The 24,338-nt window shown below is 40.4% G+C and overlaps 1 protein-coding gene across 4 annotated transcripts in view; it reads left to right on the top strand.

The window, feature by feature from the left end:
• Positions 1-24,338, top strand: part of MED14 (mediator complex subunit 14) — a 532,798-nt gene that overhangs the window by 408,053 nt on the left and 100,407 nt on the right. For all 4 annotated transcript variants that reach the window (XM_070095607.1, XM_070095604.1, XM_070095606.1 and 1 more), the window contains 2 exons: positions 2,437-2,646; positions 10,362-10,617. In XM_070095607.1, the coding sequence (XP_069951708.1) occupies positions 2,437-2,646; positions 10,362-10,617 (466 nt within the window). The remainder of the gene's footprint in view (positions 1-2,436; positions 2,647-10,361; positions 10,618-24,338) is intronic.

The following is a 24,338-nucleotide window of genomic DNA, read 5'->3' as shown; positions in this document are numbered from 1 at the left end:
TCATTAAGTCAGTCAAGTCATTCAGTCAGTCAGTCAAGTCAGTATGTCATTCAATCAAGTCAGTAAGTCATTTAGTAAGTCAGTCATTCAGTAAGTCAGCAACACTGGTGTGCCTACTGGGTGTCATGATTGCTTGGCAGATACAAGATATGGTAATTAATAGATCAAAACACAATTCTCAAACACAGCTAGCTTGTAGCAGGGAAGTGGAACTGAACACGTATTCATGAAGCTGAGATGGTGGTGTCGGGAGTGTGGGAGTGTTGCAGTATTTTTGTCCCGCCTACCAGAGCAGAAATTCTGCTGGAAAGGATTAATGGCATTTCAGTTAATTTAAATAAGGAAAATTGACTCAGCAAACGAGCAGGTCAGGATACGAACAAGGTGGCGAAACGGATTAAACTCATAAGCCAAGGTTCCATTGTATAGTTATATCAATGCTTTTTAAGTGGGTGTGAAGCATGGGTGGTGAATGTTGCAACGAGGAGAAGGCTGGAGGCAGTGGAGATGTTGTGTTTGAGGGCAGTGTGTGTGGTGTGAATATAATGCACGGAATCTGTAGTTTGGAAATTAGGAGGTGTAGGGTTACTAAAAGTATTATCCAGAGGGCTGAGGAGGAGTTTTTGAGGTGGTTCATACATTTTGAGAGGATGGAGCCAAATTGAATAACTTGGAGAGCTTATTAATCTGTAGTGGAAGGAAGGTGGGGTATGGGTTGGCTTAGGAAAGGTTGGAGGGTGCATGAGCATGTTAGATAGGAGTGAGTGGAGACAGATGGGTTTTATGACTCAGTGTGCTGTTGATGTGTGAGAAAAGTAATGTTTATGTAGGGATTCAAGGAAACCAGCAAGCTGGACTTTAGTCCTGGAGGTGGAAAGTACAGTGCCTGTGCTCTGAAGGAGGGGTGTTGATGTTGCAGTTTTTTAAATGTAGTGTAGGCATGCCTTTGACAAGAAAGTGATGGAGTGAATGATGATGAAAGTGTTTCTTCTTTTTTGGGTCACCCTGTCTTGGTGGAAGACAGCCAGTATGTTAATAAAAAAAATAAAAAAACAGAAATTAGAAGACAATATTGATATGGCGTTACCAAAGGTATAATTCAGAGGGATGAGGAGGGGTTGTTGAAGTTGTTAAGGCATTTAGAGAAGATGGTACAGAATAGGATGATCAAGTGAGTATTCTGTATATATCTAGGGAGGAAGGAAGGCAGGAGCAGTAGTGTTATCCCAGAAAGGATGGGGAGGTTAAGAGATTTTGAGTGCTAGGGGCTTGAGCATCCAGCAAGCCTGAATGCTGTTTATGGCTCAAGGTACTGTTGGAGTATGAACAAGGTAACATAAAGGGATTCATGGAAACTGGTTGGCCAGACTTAAGTCTTGGAGGTGAAAGCATGGTTCTTTTACTGTGAAGGAAAGGTGGGGATATTGCTGTTCAGAGGGTCGATTGCATGAATAATGGTGAAGGTGTACCCTCTTTTGTGGGTCTGCCAACCTGGGAGGGAGATGGCTGGTATTACCTGGAGTTTACCTGGAGAGAGTTCCGGGGGTCAACGCCCCCGCGGCCCGGTCTGAGACCAGGCCTCCTGGTGGATCAGAACCTGATCAACCAGGCTGTTGCTGCTGGCTGCACGCAAACCAACATACGAGCCACAGCCCGGCTGATCCGGAACTGACTTTAGGTGCTTGTCCAGTGCCAGCTTGAAGACTGCCAGGGGTCTGTTGGTAATCCCCCTTATGTGTGCTGGGAGGCAGTTGAACAGTCTCGGGCCCCTGACACTTATTGTATGGTCTCTTAACGTGCTAGTGACACCCCTGCTTTTCATTGGGGGGATGGTGCATCGTCTGCCAATTAGAGACAGTAGAAGATGAAACAGTCAGTCTTTCATCCTTGACACAGTTGTTAGCTTTCTTCATTTTGTCACAGCCATCAATTTTGTATCATTTTTTTTTTTTTTTTTTAACACATCAGCCATTTCTCACCAAGGCAGGGTGACCCACCAAGAAAGAAAAACCCAAAAAGAAAGAAAGAAAAAAACTCATCATTCAACACTTTCACCATTACTCATATATAATTACTGTCTTTGCAGAGGTGCTCAGATACAACAGTTTAGATGTCCCTCCAAACTGCCAATATCCCAAACCCCTCCTTTAAAGTGCATGCATGTACTTCCCATTTCCAGGACTTAAGTCCAGCTAACCATTAATGTTATGTTATATTTTTAGTGAAGCTCTGGTTCTGGATGGATTATTCAATCAGGTTTGATCCAAAAAAGGAGAGGGTAGCTCCAATTCCTTCAATCAAGAGCCCTTCACCAGCATCAAGGCACCTCATCCCCAGAAGGCTATATGACAGGTAACTAAAAAAGGTGAGCCCATGACCAGGCATTAATAAGTCTCTTTTATCTCTGGATAAAAGACATGTCCTTACACTCCACAGGCATTCCTCAGCAAGTATGTGGATGAGACGGCTATCAACATCAGACGTTCCCAGTCTGAAGACGACAATCCACCTACACCAATCCCACTGGACGATACGATGTGGCCCACACCCAAGGCAGCATCTCCGGCACGACACGGCCCCATGACACCACCCATATCATCTAACCCCCACACGCCAGCCAGCCCACACCCTGGTGGCATGAGTCAGGTTCAGTAGCATCTTTATGGTTATTCATCTTTGTAACTTCATTATTAAGAGTTATACAACAACAAAATGTTTGTAGCTTCATTATTAACTCTTTCAGTGTCCACCACATGTATCTACCTATGTCATTAATGTCAGGGTTCCTCACATAATACTATGTCATGAGCTCAGCTCACTCAGATAAGCTGTGAATGGTAAATTTTGACATGGATATGAGAAAATGGATTCATGTGGTGAGTTTATACAGTATATATAAAGAAAATCCTGCCTTACGCAGTGCATGATGGGAAAAGCAAAACTCTGACCATGTGGATGGATTAAAATGAAGACTTAGCTGTGTTTTCTTGGATGGTTTTTATGGTTTTATTGGCTGTTTTTTGGTATTTGATAGAATGGAAGACATATTACTGAAATAGAGATCATTTTGGTTGATTTCAGAACTGGAAGTAACTTAAAATTGAGCTCAAATTAGTGGTAATATTCGATTTTTGCTGATATTTTTGAGGATGGGTAAGCTCCTTTACACCCACAATGGGGTAGATAATTATCTATGAATTACTAGTGAGATAGATAGTTATCTGTTGTGAATTGCTAGTAGGAGAGATAGTTACCTATTATGAATTACTAGTGGGATAGTTACCTATTGTGAATTACTAGTGGGGGTTCGGACATGTAGAGAGAATGGAGCGAAACAGAATGACTTCAAGAGTGTATCAGTCTGTAGTGGAAGGAAGGCGGGGTAGGGGTCGGCCTAGGAAGGGTTGGAGGGAGGGGGTAAAGGAGGTTTTGTGTGCGAGGGGCTTGGACTTCCAGCAGGCATGCGTGAGCGTGTTTGATAGGAGTGAATGGAGACAAATGGTTTTTAATACTTGACGTGCTGTTGGAGTGTGAGCAAAGTAACATTTATGAAGGGATTCAGGGAAACCGGCAGGCCGGACTTGAGTCCTGGAGATGGGAAGTACAGTGCCTGCACTCTGAAGGAGGGGTGTTAATGTTGCAGTTTAAAAACTGTAGTGTAAAGCACCCTTCTGGCAAGACAGTGATGGAGTGAATGATGGTGAAAGTTTTTCTTTTTCGGGCCACCCTGCCTTGGTGGGAATCGGCCGGTGTGATAATAAAAAAAAAAAAAAAAATAGATACTTATTGTGAATTACTAGTGGGATAGATAGTTATCTGTTGTGAATTACTAGTGGGATAGATAGTTATCTGTTCTTAATTATTCGTGGGATAGATTTTTTTTTTTCTCAACAAGTCGGCCGTCTCCCACCGAGGCAGGGTGACCCAAAAAGAAAGAAAATCCCCAAAAAGAAAATACTTTCATCATCATTGAATGCTTTCACCTCACTCACACACATAATCACTGTTTTTGCAGAGGTGCCCAGAATACAACAGTTTAGAAGTATTTTATTTTTTTATTTTATTATCACACTGGCCGATTCCCACCAAGGCAGGGTGGCCCGAAAAAGAAAAACTTTCACCATCATTCACTCCATCACTGTCTTGCCAGAAGGGTGCTTTACACTACAGTTTTTAAACTGCAACATTAACACCCCTCCTTCAGAGTGCAGGCACTGTACTTCCCATCTCCAGGACTCAAGTCCGGCCTGCCGGTTTCCCTGAATCCCTTCATAAATGTTACTTTGCTCACACTCCAACAGCACGTCAAGTATTAAAAACCATTTGTCTCCATTCACTCCTATCAAACACGCTCACGCATGCCTGCTGGAAGTCCAAGCCCCTCGCACACAAAACCTCCTTTACCCCCTCCCTCCAACCCTTCCTAGGCCGACCCCTACCCCGCCTTCCTTCCACTACAGACTGATACACTCTTGAAGTTATTCTGTTTCGCTCCATTCTCTCTACATGTCCGAACCACCTCAACAACCCTTCCTCAGCCCTCTGGACAACAGTTTTGGTAATCCCGCACCTCCTCCTAACTTCCAAACTACGAATTCTCTGCATTATATTCACACCACACATTGCCCTCAGACATGACATCTCCACTGCCTCCAGCCTTCTCCTCGCTGCAACATTCATCACCCATGCTTCACACCCATATAAGAGCGTTGGTAAAACTATACTCTCATACATTCCCCTCTTTGCCTCCAAGGACAAAGTTCTCTGTCTCCACAGACTCCTAAGTGCACCACTCACTCTTTTTCCCTCATCAATTCTATGATTCACCTCATCTTTCATAGACCCATCCGCTGACACGTCCACTCCCAAATATCTGAATACGTTCACCTCCTCCATACTCTCTCCCTCCAATCTGATATTCAATCTTTCATCACCTAATCTTTTTGTTATCCTCATAACCTTACTCTTTCCTGTATTCACCTTTAATTTTCTTCTTTTGCACACCCTACCAAATTCATCCACCAATTTCTGCAGCTTCTCTTCAGAATCTCCCAAGAGCACAGTGTCATCAGCAAAGAGCAGCTGTGACAACTCCCACCCTGTGTGTGATTCTTTATCTTTTAACTCCACGCCTCTTGCCAAGACCCTCGCATTTACTTCTCTTACAACCCCATCTATAAATATATTAAACAACCACGGTGACATCACACATCCTTGTCTAAGGCCTACTTTTACTGGGAAAAAATTTCCCTCTTTTCTACATACTCTAACTTGAGCCTCACTATCCTCGTAAAAACTCTTCACTGCTTTCAGTAACCTACCTCCTACACCATACACTTGCAACATCTGCCACATTGCCCCCCTATCCACCCTGTCATACGCCTTTTCCAAATCCATAAATGCCACAAAGACCTCTTTAGCCTTATCTAAATACTGTTCACTTATATGTTTCACTGTAAACACCTGGTCCACACACCCCCTACCTTTCCTAAAGCCTCCTTGTTCATCTGCTATCCTATTCTCCGTCTTACTCTTAATTCTTTCAATTATAACTCTACCATACACTTTACCAGGTACACTCAACAGACTTATCCCCCTATAATTTTTGCACTCTCTTTTATCCCCTTTGCCTTTATACAAAGGAACTATGCATGCTCTCTGCCAATCCCTAGGTACCTTACCCTCTTCCATACATTTATTAAATAATTGCACCAACCACTCCAAAGTATATACGTATAAAAATACACAATATATAAATATTATTTAAGTGATAGTTTTAGTTGTCCAGCATATATACTGTACTTTTTGTTGTCCAGGATAGATAGATAAGTTTGGTTGTCTAGGATAGATAGATATTGTTTAGGGGTAGATATAATCTTAGGTTGATGGGTAGGCTCCAGGATGTACATGTTTATAGAGGGGCAACTGATATATCGGATCATTATTTAGTTGTAGCTACAGTTAGAGTAAGAGGTAGATGGGAAAAGAGGAAGGTGGCAACAACAAGTAAGAGGGAGGTGAAAGTGTATAAACTAAGGGAGGAGGAAGTTCGGGTGAGATATAAGCGACTATTGGCAGAAAGGTGGGCTAGTGCAAAGATGAGTAGTGGGGGGGTTGAAGAGGGTTGGAATAGTTTTAAAAATGCAGTATTAGAATGTGGGGCAGAAGTTTGTGGTTATAGGAGGGTGGGGGCAGGAGGAAAGAGGAGTGATTGGTGGAATGATGAAGTAAAGGGTGTGATAAAAGAGAAAAAGGTAGCTTATGAGAGGTTTTTACAAAGCAGAAGTGTTATAAGAAGAGCAGAGTATATGGAGAGTAAAAGAAAGGTAAAGAGAGTGGTGAGAGAGTGCAAAAGGAGAGCAGATGATAGAGTGGGAGAGGCACTGTCAAGAAATTTTAATGAAAATAAGAAAAAATTTTGGAGTGAGTTAAACAAGTTAAGAAAGCCTAGGGAAAATATGGATTTGTCAGTTAAAAACAGAGTAGGGGAGTTAGTAGATGGGGAGATGGAGGTATTGGGTAGATGGCGAGAATATTTTGAGAAACTTTTAAATGTTAAGGAAGAAACAGAGGCAGTAATTTCATGCACTGGTCAGGGAGGTATACCATCTTTAGGAGTGAAGAAGAGCAGAATGTAAGTGTGGGGGAGGTACGTGAGGCATTACGTAAAATGAAAGGGGGTAAAGCAGCTGGAACTGATGGGATCATGACAGAAATGTTAAAAGCAGGGGGGGATATAGTGTTGGAGTGGTTGGTACTTTTGTTTAATAAATGTATGAAAGAGGGGAAGGTACCTAGGGATTGGCGGAGAGCATGTATAGTCCCTTTATATAAAGGGAAAGGGGACAAAAGAGACAAAATTATAGAGGAATAAGCTTACTGAGTATACCAGGAAAAGTGTACGGTAGGGTTATAATTGAAAGAATTAGAGGTAAGACAGAATGTAGGATTGCGGATGAGCAAGGAGGTTTCAGAGTGGGTAGGGGATGTGTAGATCAGGTGTTTACATTGAAGCATATATGTGAACAGTATTTAGATAAAGATAGGGAAGTTTTTATTGCATTTATGGATTTAGAAAAGGCATATGATAGAGTGGATAGAGGAGCAATGTGGCAGATGTTGCAAGTATATGGAATAGGTGGTAAGTTATTAAATGCTGTAAAGAGTTTTTATGAGGATAGTGAGGCTCAGGTTAGGGTGTGTAGAAGAGAGGGAGACTACTTCCCGGTAAAAGTAGGTCTTAGACAGGGATGTGTAATGTCACCATGGTTGTTTAATATATTTATAGATGGGGTTGTAAAGGAGGTAAATGCTAGGGTGTTCGGGAGAGGGGTGGGATTAAATTTTTTGCTGATGATACTGTGCTTATGGGAGATTCTAAAGAAAAATTGCAAAGGTTAGTGGATGAGTTTGGGAATGTGTGTAAAGGTAGAAAGTTGAAAGTGAACATAGAAAAGAGTAAGGTGATGAGGGTGTCAAATGATTTAGATAAAGAAAAATTGGATATCAAATTGGGGAGGAGGAGTATGGAAGAAGTGAATGTTTTCAGATACTTGGGAGTTGACGTGTCGGCGGATGGATTTATGAAGGATGAGGTTAATCATAGAATTGATGAGGGAAAAAAGGTGAGTGGTGCGTTGAGGTATATGTGGAGTCAAAAAACGTTATCTATGGAGGCAAAGAAGGGAATGTATGAAAGTATAGTAGTACCAACACTCTTATATGGGTGTGAAGCTTGGGTGGTAAATGCAGCAGCGAGGAGACGGTTGGAGGCAGTGGAGATGTCCTGTTTAAGGGCAATGTGTGGTGTAAATATTATGCAGAAAATTCTGAGTGTGGAAATTAGGAGAAGGTGTGGAGTTAATAAAAGTATTAGTCAGAGGGCAGAAGAGGGGTTGTTGAGGTGGTTTGGTCATTTAGAGAGAATGGATCAAAGTAGAATGACATGGAAAGCATATAAATCTATAGGGGAAGGAAGGCGGGGTAGGGGTCGTCCTCGAAAGGGTTGGAGAAAGGGGGTAAAGGAGGTTTTGTGGGTAAGGGGCTTGGACTTCCAGCAAGCGTGCGTGAGCGTGTTAGATAGGAGTGAATGGAGACGAATGGTACTTGGGACCTGACGATCTGTTGGAGTGTGAGCAGGGTAATATTTAGTGAAGGGATTCAGGGAAACCGGTTATTTTCATATAGTCGGACTTGAGTCCTGGAAATGGGAAGTACAATGCCTGCACTTTAAAGGAGGGGTTTGGGATATTGGCAGTTTGGAGGGATATGTTGTGTATCTTTATATGTGTATGCTTCTAGACTGTTGTATTCTGAGCACCTCTGCAAAAACAGTGATAATGTGCGAGTGTGGTGAAAGTGTTGAATGATGATGAAAGTATTTTCTTTTTGGGGATTTTCTTTCTTTTTTGGGTCACCCTGCCTCGGTGGGAGACGGCCAACTTGTTGAAAAAAAAAAAAAAAAAAAATCAAATTCAAAATGGGAATTGACACAGTTACTTTTTGCTGATGATACTGTGCTTATGGGAGATTCTGAAGAAAAATTGCAAAGGTTAGTGGATGAGTTTGGGAATGTGTGTAAAGGTAGAAAGTTGAAAGTGAACATAGAAAAGAGTAAGGTGATGAGGGTGTCAAATGATTTAGATAAAGAAAACTTGGATATCAAATTGGGGAGGAGGAGTATGGAAGAAGTGAATGTTTTCAGATACTTGGGAGTTGACGTGTCAGCGGATGGATTTATGAAGGATGAGGTTAATCATAGAATTGATGAAGGAAAAAAGGTGAGTGGTGCATTGAGGTATATGTGGAGTCAAAAAACGTTATCTATGGAGGCAAAGAAGGGAATGTATGAAAGTATAGTAGTACCAACACTCTTATATGGGTGTGAAGCTTGGGTGGTAAATGCAGCAGCGAGGAGACGGTTGGAGGCAGTGGAGATGTCCTGTTTAAGGGCAATGTGTGGTGTAAATATTATGCAGAAAATTCGGAGTGTGGAAATTAGGAGAAGGTGTGGAGTTAATAAAAGTATTAGTCAGAGGGCAGAAGAGGGGTTGTTGAGGTGGTTTGGTCATTTAGAGAGAATGGATCAAAGTAGAATGACATGGAAAGCATATAAATCTATAGGGGAAGGAAGGCGGGGTAGGGGTCATCCTCGAAAGGGTTGGAGAGAGGGGGTAAAGGAGGTTTTGTGGGCAAGGGGCTTGGACTTCCAGGAAGCGTGCGTGAGCGTGTTAGATAGGAGTGAATGGAGACGAATGGTACTTGGGACCTGACGATCTGTTGGAGTGTGAGCAGGGTAATATTTAGTAAAGGGATTCAGGGAAACCGGTTATTTTCATATAGTCGGACTTGAGTCCTGGAAATGGGAAGTACAATGACTGCACTTTAAAGGAGGGGTTTGGGATATTGGCAGTTTGGAGGGATATGTTGTGTATCTTTATATGTGTATGCTTCTAGACTGTTGTATTCTGAGCACCTCTGCAAAAACAGTGATAATGTGCAAGTGTGGTGAAAGTGTTGAATGATGATGAAAGTATTTTCTTTTTGGGGATTTTCTTTCTTTTTTGGGTCACCCTGCCTCGGTGGGAGACGGCCGACTTGTTGAAAAAAAAAAAAAATAATCTTAGTTATCTAGGATAGATAGATTTGATTGTTTAGTATGAATTGTGTGATAGATAATATTTTTGGTTGTTTATCAAGAAGTACAGTGGACCCTTGACTAACGATATTAATTGGTACCCGAGAACGAATATCGTTAGTTGAGTTTTTTTTAGCATTAGTCGAGGCAAAATGTTAGCGTTAAAATGTATCGCTAGTCAGATTTAACGTTATACAATGCCATCGTTGGTCGAGGGTCCACTGTACTTATGTGATAGATACCTAGGTTAAAAACATGTTGACAATAACATGAAGAAAGAGAGAAGATTTGTAATTTTGATCCACTTCACTAGTTTTGCTGAAGGTCACAGATCTCTCTCTCTATGTTCTTTTCAGTTGTGTTGACACATTTATTTGATGTGGGTGGTAATCATGAGATTACAGAAGAGGCATGTAATGGGTTCAAGTACTGGGTCCAGGGACTGGGTCCAGGGACTAGGTCCAGGGACTGGGCCCAGGGACTTAGTCCAGGGACTGGGTCCAGGGACTAGGCCACAAAGTTTTGGTAGCTAAAGTTACAGTGGTAATGAACTTATATTTGTCTCATATTTTAGCAGTGTTTGGATCAATTTAGAAAAGCCTAACATTTGATTGATAATTTTGCTTGTTGAGTAGGAATTGACTGTATGACATTGATAGATAGAAGAGATTGGTCCTACTTACCATGTGTTTAGTGAAGATTACCGTATTGAACATGTTCACAGACCGGGGGACACGGCGCATTTGTGGCCAGTCCAGCCACCAGCGGCTTCTCCCTGGCGTCTCCTCCACCAATGCCGGGGATGAACCCATCACCGGCCATGCTCCCCCACCCATCACCCAGTGGAGGCTTCCTGGGAGCAAATTCACCATCTGCTCCACAGCACAGTGTGTCATCCCCAGGATTCCTGGCACCTTCCCCAGCTGGCCCTCACTCTGTGCCCATGCACTCTCCAGCCTCTGCTATTATGCACAGCCAAGGTAACTTCATCTTACTTTTACCGATGTTGAATATACTGCAGCATCCCAGTTTACACACCAGTTATGGTCCTGTTTTTTAACTTGTAAACAATGGGTTTGTTTAGAAAACAGTATTACTGAAGGTAAGTGGTTGTAAAATTTAAATTATGATTCCTAGTTTGTAAATGTAGATGTGTGAGACTTGTGGTACTTGTAAATTGTGACCTCCTGTACCTCCAGTTTTTATTAAGCCTTTTTCAGTTCTTATTCTCTGAGTGAACATTTAAGGCAATATTTTCATAAGTTTTTTATTTTGTTTATGTTTATTTAATTTTTATTGATTTGAAGAGTGTGTTGGTTATAATGCCTGAGAATTTTTGTTCTCAGTCCTCAGTTCTCAGACTTAGTCATCAGCAGATAGCACAGTGCTGGCTATGATATATAAGTAAATGTCCGTTGAGTCATGGTAACCAGATGAGATATTTCAGGGGCACAAGTATATTGACATTTTTGAGGGATGTATGAGGAAGGGCAGTGTCAGACTAAGGCTAAACTAAACTAAGTTAACCCTTTTGGTGTCAGTCATGACTTTGAAGCTAGTGTCAGTCCCGTAATGCAATGCCACGAACACTGCTCACTCATATAAGCTGTGAGTGGTAAATTTGGCCCTAGATATGAGAGAATGGGTCTCTGTGGTAAGTGTGCACCATATAAAAAAATCTTGCAGTGCACAATAAGAAAAACCTGTGACCGTGTTTTTGGTTTAAAATGGGAACTTTGCAGTGTATTGTATGGTTTTTATGGTTGTGTTCTCATTTTCTTGGTCTCAATTGATAGAATGCAAGATATATTACAGAAATAAAAATGATTTTGATTGGTTTCAGGAATGAAAGTAGCTTGAAATTGAGCTCAAAGTAGCAAAAATGTTCAATTTTTACTGATGCTCAAGAGTAAACAAATCATGTCACGCGTCCAATGTATGTCAGCTGGTGAGTCTGCTATGTGTTCACGAATGCACTCACATAATTTATACAATTATTACAATAATGCGGTAATGCACTCACATAATTTATACAATTATTACAATAATGCGGTAATGCACTCACATAATTTATACAATTATTACAATAATGCGGTAATGCACTCACATAATTTATACAATTATTACAATAATGCGGTAATGCGCTCACATAATTTATACAATTATTACAATAATGCACTCACATAATTTATACAATTATTACAATAATGCAGTAATGCACTCACATAATTATTACAATAATGCAGTAATCTGCATAACAGTAAAACTTCTATTTTGTGTGTGAATAAAAATTCAAAATGGAAAGAAAATGTAATATAAGAAGGACCTGAAAATGTGACTAATGAATGGAGAAAATGTTATTTTAGTGCCAGGAATGTCTACATTGTTTATTCTGGACCCTATTTTGAAATTGGCATTTCTTAAATTTTGTGTGAAATTGGCCAAATTATCAATTTCTGATCACTTCACTGGGTTGAAATAGGTAAATGGGCATTCTTTTTTACTCATTCGATAGAATAAAAGGAGTACTAGTGAAATAGTTGAGAGTTTGGTTGAGTGGAATAATGGAATTGGCTCAAATTAGGGCTGAAAGTGGGCAGAATTGCCAATGTGCAAATATTGCCGAGACCACTAACTTTGCAAGAGCGTAATTCCATAAGGTTTTCATTAAATTTTGTACTTTTTGTTTCATTACCTTTGGAAAAAGGTTCTCTATAATTTCATAGGAGAGCAAGTTTGTGAGGAGTCATGACACTGAAAGGGTTAACACTTTGTGTCCTGGCCATAGATCTACAACTTTGAAGTCAGGGGTCCAAACTGTAGATCTTCACTCAGCTCACTCAGATAACCTGTGAGTGGTAAGTTTGGGCCTAGATAGTAGAGAACACATCTTTGTGGTAAGTGTGCACCACATAAAACAAATTCTGCAGCACGCAGTGCATAATGAGAGAAAAAAAACTGCAACCGTAATTTTGGATTAAAACAGCTGCTTTGCAGTGTTTTTTCATGTGCTTTTTACAGTTGTATTCACGATTTCTTGGTCTCATTTGATAGAATGGAATATATATTATAGAAATAGACATGATTTTGATTGGTTTTAGTACTGAGAATGGCTTGAAGCTGAGCGCAAAGTAGCGGAAATGTTCAATTTTTGCCCATGTTCAAGAGTAAACAAATATCATCACGAGTCAAACACGCATCAGCTGGTGGGTCTAATATACGTTCACGAATATGTTGATATTATTTATACAATTATTACAACACTGCATAACAGTAAATCTTCTGTTTTATGGTATGTAAATAAAAAATAAAATTGGAATTCATTTGTAAAACCTGAAAACATAACTAATGAACAGAGGAAATGTTAGTGTAGTGCCAGGAATGTCTGCATTGTTTATTCTGGACCCTACTTTGAAATTGGAATATTCTGAACTTTGTGTTAAATTGGCCAAATTACCAATTTCTGATCACTTTATTGGGTAGTTGAAACAGTTGACTGGGCAATTTCTTGTGCTCAGTCAATAAAATAGAAGTAATACTAGCAAAATAGCTAAGAATTTGGTTGACTGGAATAATATAATTGGCCTAAAATGGGAGTCAAAGTCGGCAAAATCGTTGATGTGTAAATATCACTGAGGCATCAGAATACGCGAGAGCGTAATTTTGTCAATTTTCCATCAAATTTTGTACTTTTTGCTTTATTACCTTCAGAAAAAGATTCTCTACCATTTCATAAGAATTTTTTTTTTTTTTTTTTTTTTAAATTCTTAAACCCTGGCTGCCACTCTGAGATTTGGCCTCTAAACCCTGAAATGGTTAAGCTGCTTGGTGTGCAGCACTTCTCCAGGAAGGTACTACTGAACCCTCTTGCCTTTTTTTTTTTTTTTTTTTAATAACATTCAGGTCATCTCACACCAAGGAGAGACTCAAAAATGAGGAAATGCATGCAGTGATTCATTCAGTTACTGTGTACTAGAAGCATGCTGACATCACAGTTCAGATGGCACTTCAAACTGCAATATTCTCACCCCTTCTGTAGGGTGCAGGCACTATACTTCCCTCCTCCAGGACTCAAGTCTAGCTAACTGGTGTCTCAATCCCTTCATAAGTGTTACCTTGCTCAAATTCCAACAGCATGTCAGATCACGAAAGCTTCTTGCTTCCACTCACTCCAATCAAACATGCTCACACAAATCATAGGACTCATCTACCAGGGTTCAAGCTCCACCCATTCTGTGATTTGTCTGCAGTCATATTATTACAATTTCATAAGTAATGCTCACATAGACTTGTTGGAAGTTCAAGCCTCAATAGAGCACTCAAGGCTCCCTTTACCCCCTCCCTCCAACTCTTCCTGAGATAATCCCTACCCTTCCTTTCCTCCTCCTCCCTGGATTTATATATGGAATCCTCCAAGCTATCCTATTTTGCTTCATCCTCTCTAAGTGTCCAAACCACCTCAGCAAACCCTCCTCAGTCCTCTAAATTTTACTTTTCGTAGCTGTACACCTTTTAATCTATGTTGTAGATTCTCTGCATAATATTCATAACATATTGCCCTCAAACACATCTCAATTGCCTCCAGTCTCCTTACTGCAATATTTAAAATTCATAGTTCACACCACTATACTCTGGCATTTTCCCATTTTGCCTCCATAGAGAAAGTTCTTTGTCTCCACAGATGCCTCAGTGCACCACCCACCTTTTTTTTTTTTTTCCCTTGTCTATTCTGTTGTTCAGTTTATCTATCATTGACACTTTTGCCTACAAGTCTACTCCCACATAACAGAAAGGCACAATACCATGACTGGAACAATACACAAGCAACCTGCACATAGGAGAGAGGAGCTTACGACGACGTTTTTGGTCTGACTTGAATCATTTACAAAGTGACAATTTTTTGTTAGGAGGAACCTCTTTATTGACTTAATAACTCCATAATTTAATACACAATCCAGAGACTTCAAACCCATAGTTTTGAAAGTACAATATATTATTTCAGATATTTTTTTTATTTTCATTGTGTATGTATCAGTACCTACACTATAAGTGTACCCTAGATGAGTGAATCATTTCTAATATCACTAGTAAAGTTGTGTACAGGAGGACCTTGTTTATATAGCTCTAAATATGACATTGATTGTCCTTCCCTTAGATAATGATATGAAAATGGTGATAGCAGTGCAGCGGTAAAAGCACTGAACATAATAAACAATGGCTTAACTCGTAAACGGTCCAAACATATATATACGTTTTGTGTGTCCTACATTTAACATTGCCACGATAAGCCTGAGTCGCCTAGACATGTGAGAATGGGTGTGAGCACTCACTGTGCACTATATTAAAATAATTGGGGATGCCTGGATACCATATGCTCTTTTTTCCTATTAAAAAACAACAATGTTTTTTTTTTCTCAAAAAAGTTGGGGCAGTACGGTAGCGAACGTATATATACGTTTGGACCGTTTACGGGTTAATTGAAAGCCAACTATAACGTGAAACACTGAAAATAGGTACAGTGGTACCTCAGTATACGTCCGTTTTGGAATAAGTCCAACTTGGTATACGTCCTGTTTGGAATATGACTTGCATGCTAGAACTTGTATGGGTCAAAATGAATCACGACACCCTGCACTACCCTTGTTTGCCTCTCTCTTGAGACAAAGCCCACTAGTGTCAGTACGCCTGTTGCTACCATTCACTGAACAACCCGCGCTGTAACTCTCTCTGAATTTTCATGTGATTTTTTTTTTTTTTTTTTTATAAATTTTTTGTAAATTCATTAACCATGAGTTCTAAGAAAGTTAATGAGAAGAGCCAAGCAACAAAGAAAATGGTTAGGATCACCATGGAGGTGAAAAAAGAGATTGTTGAAAATTATGAAGGTGGCATGTGGATCCGGGACTTGGCTGCTGCATACCCTGTGCTGAGGACAACAGTATCTATGATTGTGAAAAAATGTTAAATCCTCTAACATTGTGAAGGGGGTGAAATTGATTACCAAACAAAGATCAGGGACATTAGAGCATGTTGAAAAATTGCTTTTAATCTGGATAACAGAAAAACAGTGTGCCAGCGATAGCGTATCGGAGTCAATGATTTGCAAAAAGGAAAAAGTGATGCATGCCGATCTTTTGAAAAACAAGGCAGGAATGAGCCCCTACTTCATTAATCAAAGAATTCTTTGCCAAAATGGATGGACGTCAAAAACTTTGCAGAGAAGTACCACCCCAACAGAGCCCAAACAAGAAATGGCATTGTCTGGAATGACAAAACAATGTCACATTTCCAAAACATCCTGAGGAGAAGGCAGAAGCAAAGTTCTTTGTTCAGATTTTTAGTAAAAGTTAAACCTGGTGAGCTGCAACCAGGTCCAAATAGGGAAAAGAGAAGGGGATTCTCCTTCCAAACAACATTTCCTTCTCCTCCTCCCTTCTCAGTACTATCCTAGTAGGCACTCAACTCTTTTCAGCAAAGTAAAGTGAGGTTAAATTTGCATTTATTTCATCTAATTCTTTTGTATTTATGTATGTATTTTAGTATTAAGCAGTGTTTAAATTATTTTATACAACCCCATCAATGTATGATATGCCAATAACAATACTGTTTTGTCATTGGAACGGATTAAACGCTTTCCCTATATTTCTTATGGGAAAATTCTTTTGGTATACGTCCTGTTTGGTATAAGTCCAAGGTCCTGGAATGGATTAAGGACGTATACCGAGGTACCACTGTGTACCTGGGGCCCCTCCTGGAGGGCCCCACATATACACCGCCTGTTTTTGGTGTTCCACATTTTTGTTGGATTTCATTTGAGCCGTTGTTCATTATGTCTGGTGCATTTACTGCTGCGCTGCAATCACCATTTTTGTACAACAGTTAAGTAAGGGAAGGATGACCAGCACCATGTTTAGAGTTGTATAAACAGGGTCCTCCTGTACTGGGGTGTATGAAATAAGGCATTTTTCAAACTTTTAAAAAAAGTCAAAATCTCTGCTAAGTAGGATCACTTGAGCAATATTCTTCACTGTGGACACTTTGTTAAGACTTAACAATGTTCTATTTAAAAATTAAGCATTAAAGGCATGTTTGATAGGAGTGAATGGAGACAAATGGTTTTTAATACTTGATGTGCTGTTGGAGTGTGAGCAAAGTAACATTTATGAAGGGGTTCAGGGAAACCGGCAGGCCGGACTTGAGTCCTGGAGATGGGAAGTACAGTGCCTGCACTCTGAAGGAGGGGTGTTAATGTTGCAGTTTAAAAACTGTAGTGTAAAGCACCTTTCTGGCAAGACAGTGATGGAGTGAATGATGGTGAAAGTTTTTCTTTTTCGGGCCACCCTGCCTTGGTGGGAATCGGCCAGTGTGATAATAAAAAAATAATATAAAAATTAATTTTTGTGTGGGATGTAAACTCTTCTGGTGTCAAGTGTTCACTATGCTAGTGGTGGATGCATCAATTGGAAATTGTTTAGGACTTAACCAGAAACTTAAGAGCAAAGGCTAATGCTTAGTAATTTTTTTTTTATAACACACTGGCCATCTCCCACCAAGGCAAGGTGACCTGAAAAAGAAACACTTTCATCATCATTCGTTCAATCATTGTCTTGCCAGAAGCACTCAGATACAACAGTTAAGATGTCTCTCCAAACAGCAAATATCTCCATCCCTCCTTTAGGGTGTAGGCACTGTACTTCCCAACTCCAGAACTCAAGTCTGGTTAACTGATTTCTCTGAATCCCTTCACAAAATGTTACCATGCTCACACTCCAACAGCTTATGAGGTTCCAAAAACTATTTGCCTCCACTCTTATCTAACATGCTCACGCATGCTTACTGGATGTCCAAGCCCCTTATACACAAAACCTCCTTCACCCCCTCCATCCATCTTTTCCAAGGATGACCCCTACTCTGCCTTCCCTCCACTATAGATTTATACACCCTCCAAGTCATCCTATTTAGCTCCATCTTCTGTAAATGACCAAACCACCTCAACAGCCCCTCCTCAGCTCTCTGGATAATACGTTTAGTAAATCTGCATTACCTTCTAGTCTCTAAACTATGTATTCTTTGTACAGCCTCTCCTCACTTAGCGATGTACTCATTTACCGATGCCTTGGACTTACGATGGGCTCTCTGACCAGTATGCATATTTTTTTTTTTTTTTTTCAACAAGTTGGCCATCTCCCACCAAGGCAGGGTGACCCAAAAAGAAAGAAAATCCCCAAAAAGAAAATATTTTCACCATCATTCAACACTTTCAACTCACTCATACATAATCACTATCTTTGCAGAGGCACCCAGATACACCAGTTTAGATTTTTTTTTTTTTCAACAAGTCGGCCATCTCCCACCGAGGCAGGGTGACTCAAAAAGAAAGAAAATCCCTGAAAAGAAAATACTTTCATCATCATTCAACACTTTCACCTCACTCACATATAATCCCTGTTTTTGCAGAGGTGCCCAGAATACAACAGCTTAGAAGTATATACGTATAAAAATACACAATGTATCCCTCCAAACTGCATATATAAAAATATATAACGTATCCCTCCAAACCGCTAATATCCCAAGCCCCCCTTTAAAGTGCAGGCATTGTACTTCCCATTTCCAGTACTCAAGTCCAGCTATATAAAAATAACCAATTTCCCTGAATTCCTTCACTAAATATTACACTGCTCACACTCCAACAACTCATCAGGTCCCAAAAACCATTCATCTCCATTCACTCCTATCTAACACGCTCATGCACGCTTGCCCCTTGCCCGCAAAACCTCCTTTACTCCCTCCCTCCAACCTTTTTGAGGACAACCCCCTACCCCTCCTTCCTTCCCCTACAGATTTATATGCTCTTCATGTCATTCTACTTTGTTCCAGTCTCTCTAAATGACCAAACTACCTCAACAACCACTCTTCAACCCTCTGGCTAATACTCTTAGTAACTACACACCCCCTCCTAATTTCCACACTCTGAATTCTCTGCATAATATTTACACATTGCATAATATTTACACGTTGCCCTTAGACAGGACATCTCCACTGCCTCCAACCACCTCCTCATTGCAGCATTTACAACCCAAGCTTCACACCCATATAAGAGTGTTGGTACCACTATACTTTCATTCATTCCCTTCTTTGCCTCCATAGATAACGTTTTTTGTCTCCACATATACCTCAACGCACCACTCGCCTTTTTTCCTTCATCAGTTCTATGGTTAACCTCATCCTTCATAAACCCATCCACTGACACGTCAACTCCCAAATATCTGAAAAAATTCACTTCTTCCATACTCCTCCTCCTCAATTTGACATCCAGTTTTTCTTTATCTAAATCATTTGATACTCTCATCAACTTACTCTTTTCTTTGTTCACTTTCAACTTTCTACCTTTACACACATTCCCAAATTCGTCCACTAACCTTTGCAATTTTTCTTTAGAATCTCCCATGAGCACAGTATCATCAGAAAAAAGTAACTGTGTCAATTCCCATTTTGTATTTGATTCCCCATAATTTAATCCCACCCCTCTCCTGAACACCCTAGCATTTACTTCTTTTACAACCCCATCTATAAATATATTAAACAACCATGGTGACATTACACATCCCTGTCTAAGACCTACTTTTACTGGGAAGTATTCTCCCTCTTTTCTACACATCCTAACCTGAGCCTCACTATCCTCATAAAAACTCTTTACAGCATTTAGTAAAATGAAAGGATGTAAAAGCTGGTGGGATTTATGAAATCAAAATAGAAATGCTAAAAGCAGGTGGTGATGTAGTTTTGGAGTGGTTGGTACTTTTATTCAATAAATGTGTGAAAGAGGGGAAGGTACCTAGGGATGGACAGAGAGCATGCATAGTTCCTTTGTTTGTTATAAAGGAAAAGGGGAAGAAAAGAGAGTGCAAGAATTATAGGGAAATAAGGCTGTTGAGTGTACCTGGTAAAGGGTTTGATAGGGTTATTATTGAAAAAATTATGGGTAAGACAGAGAGCAGGATTGCAGATGAACTAGGAGGCTTTAGGAAGGTTAGAGGATGTGAAGACCAAGTGTTTTACAATGAAGTATATATGTGAACAATATTTAGATAAGGGTAAGAAGGTTTTTGTTGCATTTATGGATTTAGAAAAGGCATATGACAGGGTGGATAGGGAAGCAATGTAGCAGTTGTTGCAAGTGTATTGAATAGGTGGTAGGTTACTGAGAGCAGTTAAAATTTTTATGAGGATAGTGAGGCTTAGGTTAAAGTATGTAGGAGAGAGATTATTTTCCAGTAAAAGTTGATCTTAGACATGGATGTGTGAAGTCACTATGGTTGTTTAAATTATTTATAGATGGAGTTGTTAAAGATGTGATTGCTAGGGTATTGGGGAGAGGCTTGAGATTACTTATTTTTTCTTTCAACCTGTCAATTGTCTCTCACCGAGGAAGACTGACCTGAGAAAGATGAAACAAGTTTTCCTTCTTTTTACATTCAGTAATTTATACAGAACGGGTTATTAGCACCTTGCTCCTGGCATTTTATTCACTTCTTACAGCATTCATGATTTACAGAAGGATTCTTCTCCACTTCTCCATGGAAAGGGATGAAAATATAATGAATCTAATACAAAGTGGGAGTTATCGCAGTTGCTTTTTGATGATGCTGTGCTTTTGGGCGATTTTGAAGAGAAATTGCAAAGGTTAGTGGATAAATTTAGGAGGGTGTGCAAAAGAAGGAAATTAAAAGTGAATACAGGTAGGTCATCACTAATCCAGCAGTCGGTTACCCAGTTCCATCAGTAATCCGGCATTAATTTCGGCTAGCATAATTTCAAATTTCATCATTATACTGACTCAGAAATTGTGCAGATTGATGTAAATTCACAGCAGCAAACCAGTGGAGGAGAAAGCAGTGATGAAAATGAGGAAGATGTAGTAGAAAGTCTCTCCATTGATAGGCTAATTAAGTACAGTGGACCCCCCCATACCAATTTTAATCCGTGCAAGAGGGCTCATTGGTATGCGAAATAATCGGTATGCGAATGAATTTTCCCCATAAGAAATAATGGAAATCAAATTAATCCGTGCAAGACACCCAAAAGTATGAAAAAAAAATTTTTACCACGTGAAATATACATTTTCCTACACACAAAGAGAAGGATACATGCACAATAGTAGAGTAGTACATGCACAGTATATATTGTGCATGTACTACTCTACTAAATGAAGAATAAATGACACTTACCTTTATTGAAGATGCAGCAATGACTGATGAGACACTGTGTCCTGGGAGTGCCTTTTCCTCCTGAGTACTGTAGGTCCTGTTTGGTATTTTCTTCCAGAACATGCCTTATCACACTGTGTATGTCACTACGATTCTTAAATCTCTCAAACCAACCTTTGCTGGCTTTAAATTAACCAATGTGAGCACTAAACCTGTATTCCCTGGAACGCAGGAGGGAGAGATACATGATTATATACACCTGGAAAATCCTAGAGGGACTAGTACCGAACTTGCACACGAAAATCACTCACTACGAAAGCAAAAGACTTGGCAGACGATGCACCATCCCCCCAATGAAAAGCAGGGGTGTCACTAGCACGTTAAGAGACCATACAATAAGTGTCAGGGGCCCGAGACTGTTCAACTGCCTCCCAGCACACATAAGGGGGATTACCAACAGACCCCTGGCAGTCTTCAAGCTGGCACTGGACAAGCACCTAAAGTCAGTTCCTGATCAGCCGGGCTGTGGCTCGTACGTTGGTTTGCGTGCAGCCAGCAGCAACAGCCTGGTTGATCAGGCGCTGATCCACCAGGAGGCCTGGTCACAGACCGGGCCGTGGGGGCGTTGACCCCCGAAACTCTCTCCAGGTAAACTAGTTCCAGGCATTTTTCCCTGTTCACCTGGGTGTTAGTCGACTGGTGTGGGTTGCATCCTGGGAGACAAGATTAAGGGCCCCAATGGAAATAAGTTAGACAGTCTTCGATGACACTGACTTTTTTGGGTTATCCTGGGTGGCAAATCCTCTGGGGTTAAATGTTTCTTGGTATATTCTCAATAAGTCACACCAACAACAGTGCTACAGCAGCAGCAGACGATGCTACAGCAGCAGCAGACGATGCTACAGCAGCAGCAGACGATGCTACAGCAGCAGCAGACGATGCTGCAGCAGCAGCAGCAGACGATGCTACAGCAGCAGCAGCTGACAGTGCTACAGCAGCAGCAGACGATGCTACAGCAGCAGCAGACGATGCTACAGCAGCAGCAGATGATGCTACAGCAGCAGCAGCAGCTGACAGTGCAGCAGCAGCAGCTGTACCACCAATAGTAGCGATGGTTGATTGGGGTTTATTATACAACCTGGCCAGCTCGGAGACACACACTCCACTTTCATACTTATCAATGATCTTTTTCTTCATCTCTATAGTAATTCTCACCCTTATTGCTGTAGGGTTGGCACTAGAAGCTTTCTTGGGGCCCATGGTCACTTATTTTCCAGATAAAATCACCAAAAACACTGTAATAATACGAAATGTTACGATTGTATGCTTGGATGCTACCGCGGAGGCTGGCTGGTAAACAATGCCACCGGCGGAACATGTGAGGCTGGCTAAGGCGCACATTGGACGCGTCTCGGACGAACAGCGGTGAGCGGGTTTTTAAGCGGTATGCGAGGCAAAATTTTAGCGATAAAATGTATCGGTATGCGGATTAAACGTTATGTGATGCCAACGGTATGCGGGGGTCCACTGTATATTCTAACCTAACCACTCAGTAATCCAGCAAACTCACTAATCCGGCACACTACAGGTCCCAGTGGTGCCGGATTAGTGAGAGCCAACCTTTATTGTACATTGTTTATGCTCTGCTTCTTCAAGCTTTTTAGCATTAGCTCTTTTCATATACATTCTAAGACCAACTGTTAAACCTTTGCAGGCAGCATCTACACTATACTTAAGCGCATAGTTTGTAAGTTTGTCCTTGCTTTTACAAATATCAGATACTGTACTTTGTTTCTTAATACCGTATTCTTCACATACCTGTGTTGTTGAGATGCCAGACTCAACCTTTATTAGTTCAAGTTTCTGCTTAACACAGAACCACATGTTTCCTCTTGGCACCACCACCTGTCTTAACATCCATTGTTAATTACACACTTGTGTTGGTGACTTACGACTCAGGGAATAATGAAAACAGACAAAAGAGGCCCTGGATGTGACTGTTCTGGCCTGTATCGGACAAATGCTGAGTACTGGATGTGGCCACTGGCTTGTACTGGACAATGGAAATAAATGGTATAAAATACTGACACAATGGAAATAAAGAAATAAAGAATTAAACTAAGTCTGCCCGAAATGCCTGGCCATGCTAGGCGTTCTAGTGGTACACTCTGTAATCATTATTTAACTACATGTAAACCACACAACAACCAAATTCTGTAAATTCAACATTGTAATCTTTATAGAGAATAAACTTTGAATTTGAATTTGAATTTGAATAAACATATAAGCAGTATAATGTGATCCTTTATTGACAAGGTTTTGCCCACACAGTGGGCTTTATCAAGTCACAAACAGATCTACCTAGGTGAAAGGTACGTTAATATTTATAGGATGGAGTCAGGTGGAGAATGCTGCATGTGACAATCTTCCGAGTAGGGTGATACACTCTAGGACCTTGGGTAGCTTTAAAAAGAGATTGGACAAGTGTATGAGTAGACCTGCTGCAGTGTTTCTCCATTCTTATGTTCTTATGTGGGATAGTGATGAAGAAGTTTCTTGGTGAAGGGTTCAGCTATGTTATAGAAGCCTTCCTTATCACTTATCTGTATATCCAACAACTTCAACCAAAACAACGGCTTCTGTAACATAGCTGGACCCCTTGTCAAGAAACTTCTTCATCACTATCCCACTTAAGAACATAAGAATGGAGGAACACTGCAGAAATTCTACTCATACATTTATCCAATCTCCTTGTAAAGCTACCCAAGGTCCTAACCTCTATCATTCTTCTCGGAAGATTGTCACATGCAACATTCTCCACCTGAGTTCATCCTATAAATACTCACTAACCTTTTACCCAGGTAGATCTGTTTGTGACTTGATAGAGCCCACTGCGTGGGCAAAACTTTGTCAATAAAGGATCACATTATACTGCTTATGTGTTTAAATTTCCATTGTACTGGACAAACATTGGAGTCATCAGACTTGGCTGAATACTTTGGAAGACACCCGGATGCACTTGCTGTGGACAAACATTGGAGTCATCAGACTTGGCTGAATACTTTGGAAGACACCCGGATGCACTTGCTATGGACAAAATCTGGAATTACAGACTTTTGTCTGTTTTGTCCCTTACTCCCAGTGTTTGTTCAGCCAGTTTTTTTAACATAGGTTATATGAGATAGTTTAAAAATATTTTATTTGATAGATATCTGTGAAAAAAAAAAACTAGGTAGTAGGTTGGTAGACAGCAACTGCCCAGGGAGGTACTACCATCCTGCCAAGTGAGTGTAAAATGGAAACCTGCAATTGTTTTACATGATGGTAGGATTGCTGGTGTCTTTTGTCTGTCTTATAAATATGCAAGATTTCAGGTACGTCTTGCTACCTCTACTTACACTTAGGTCACACTACACATACATGTACAAGCATATATATACACACCCGTCTGGGTTTTCTGCTATTTTCTTTCTAGTTCTTGTTCTTGTTTATTT

The sequence above is a fragment of the Cherax quadricarinatus genome, chromosome 50 (assembly GCF_038502225.1).
Source record: "Cherax quadricarinatus isolate ZL_2023a chromosome 50, ASM3850222v1, whole genome shotgun sequence".
In the NCBI taxonomy this organism is placed as follows: domain Eukaryota; kingdom Metazoa; phylum Arthropoda; class Malacostraca; order Decapoda; family Parastacidae; genus Cherax; species Cherax quadricarinatus.
This window is presented reverse-complemented; position numbering and strand designations above follow the sequence as displayed.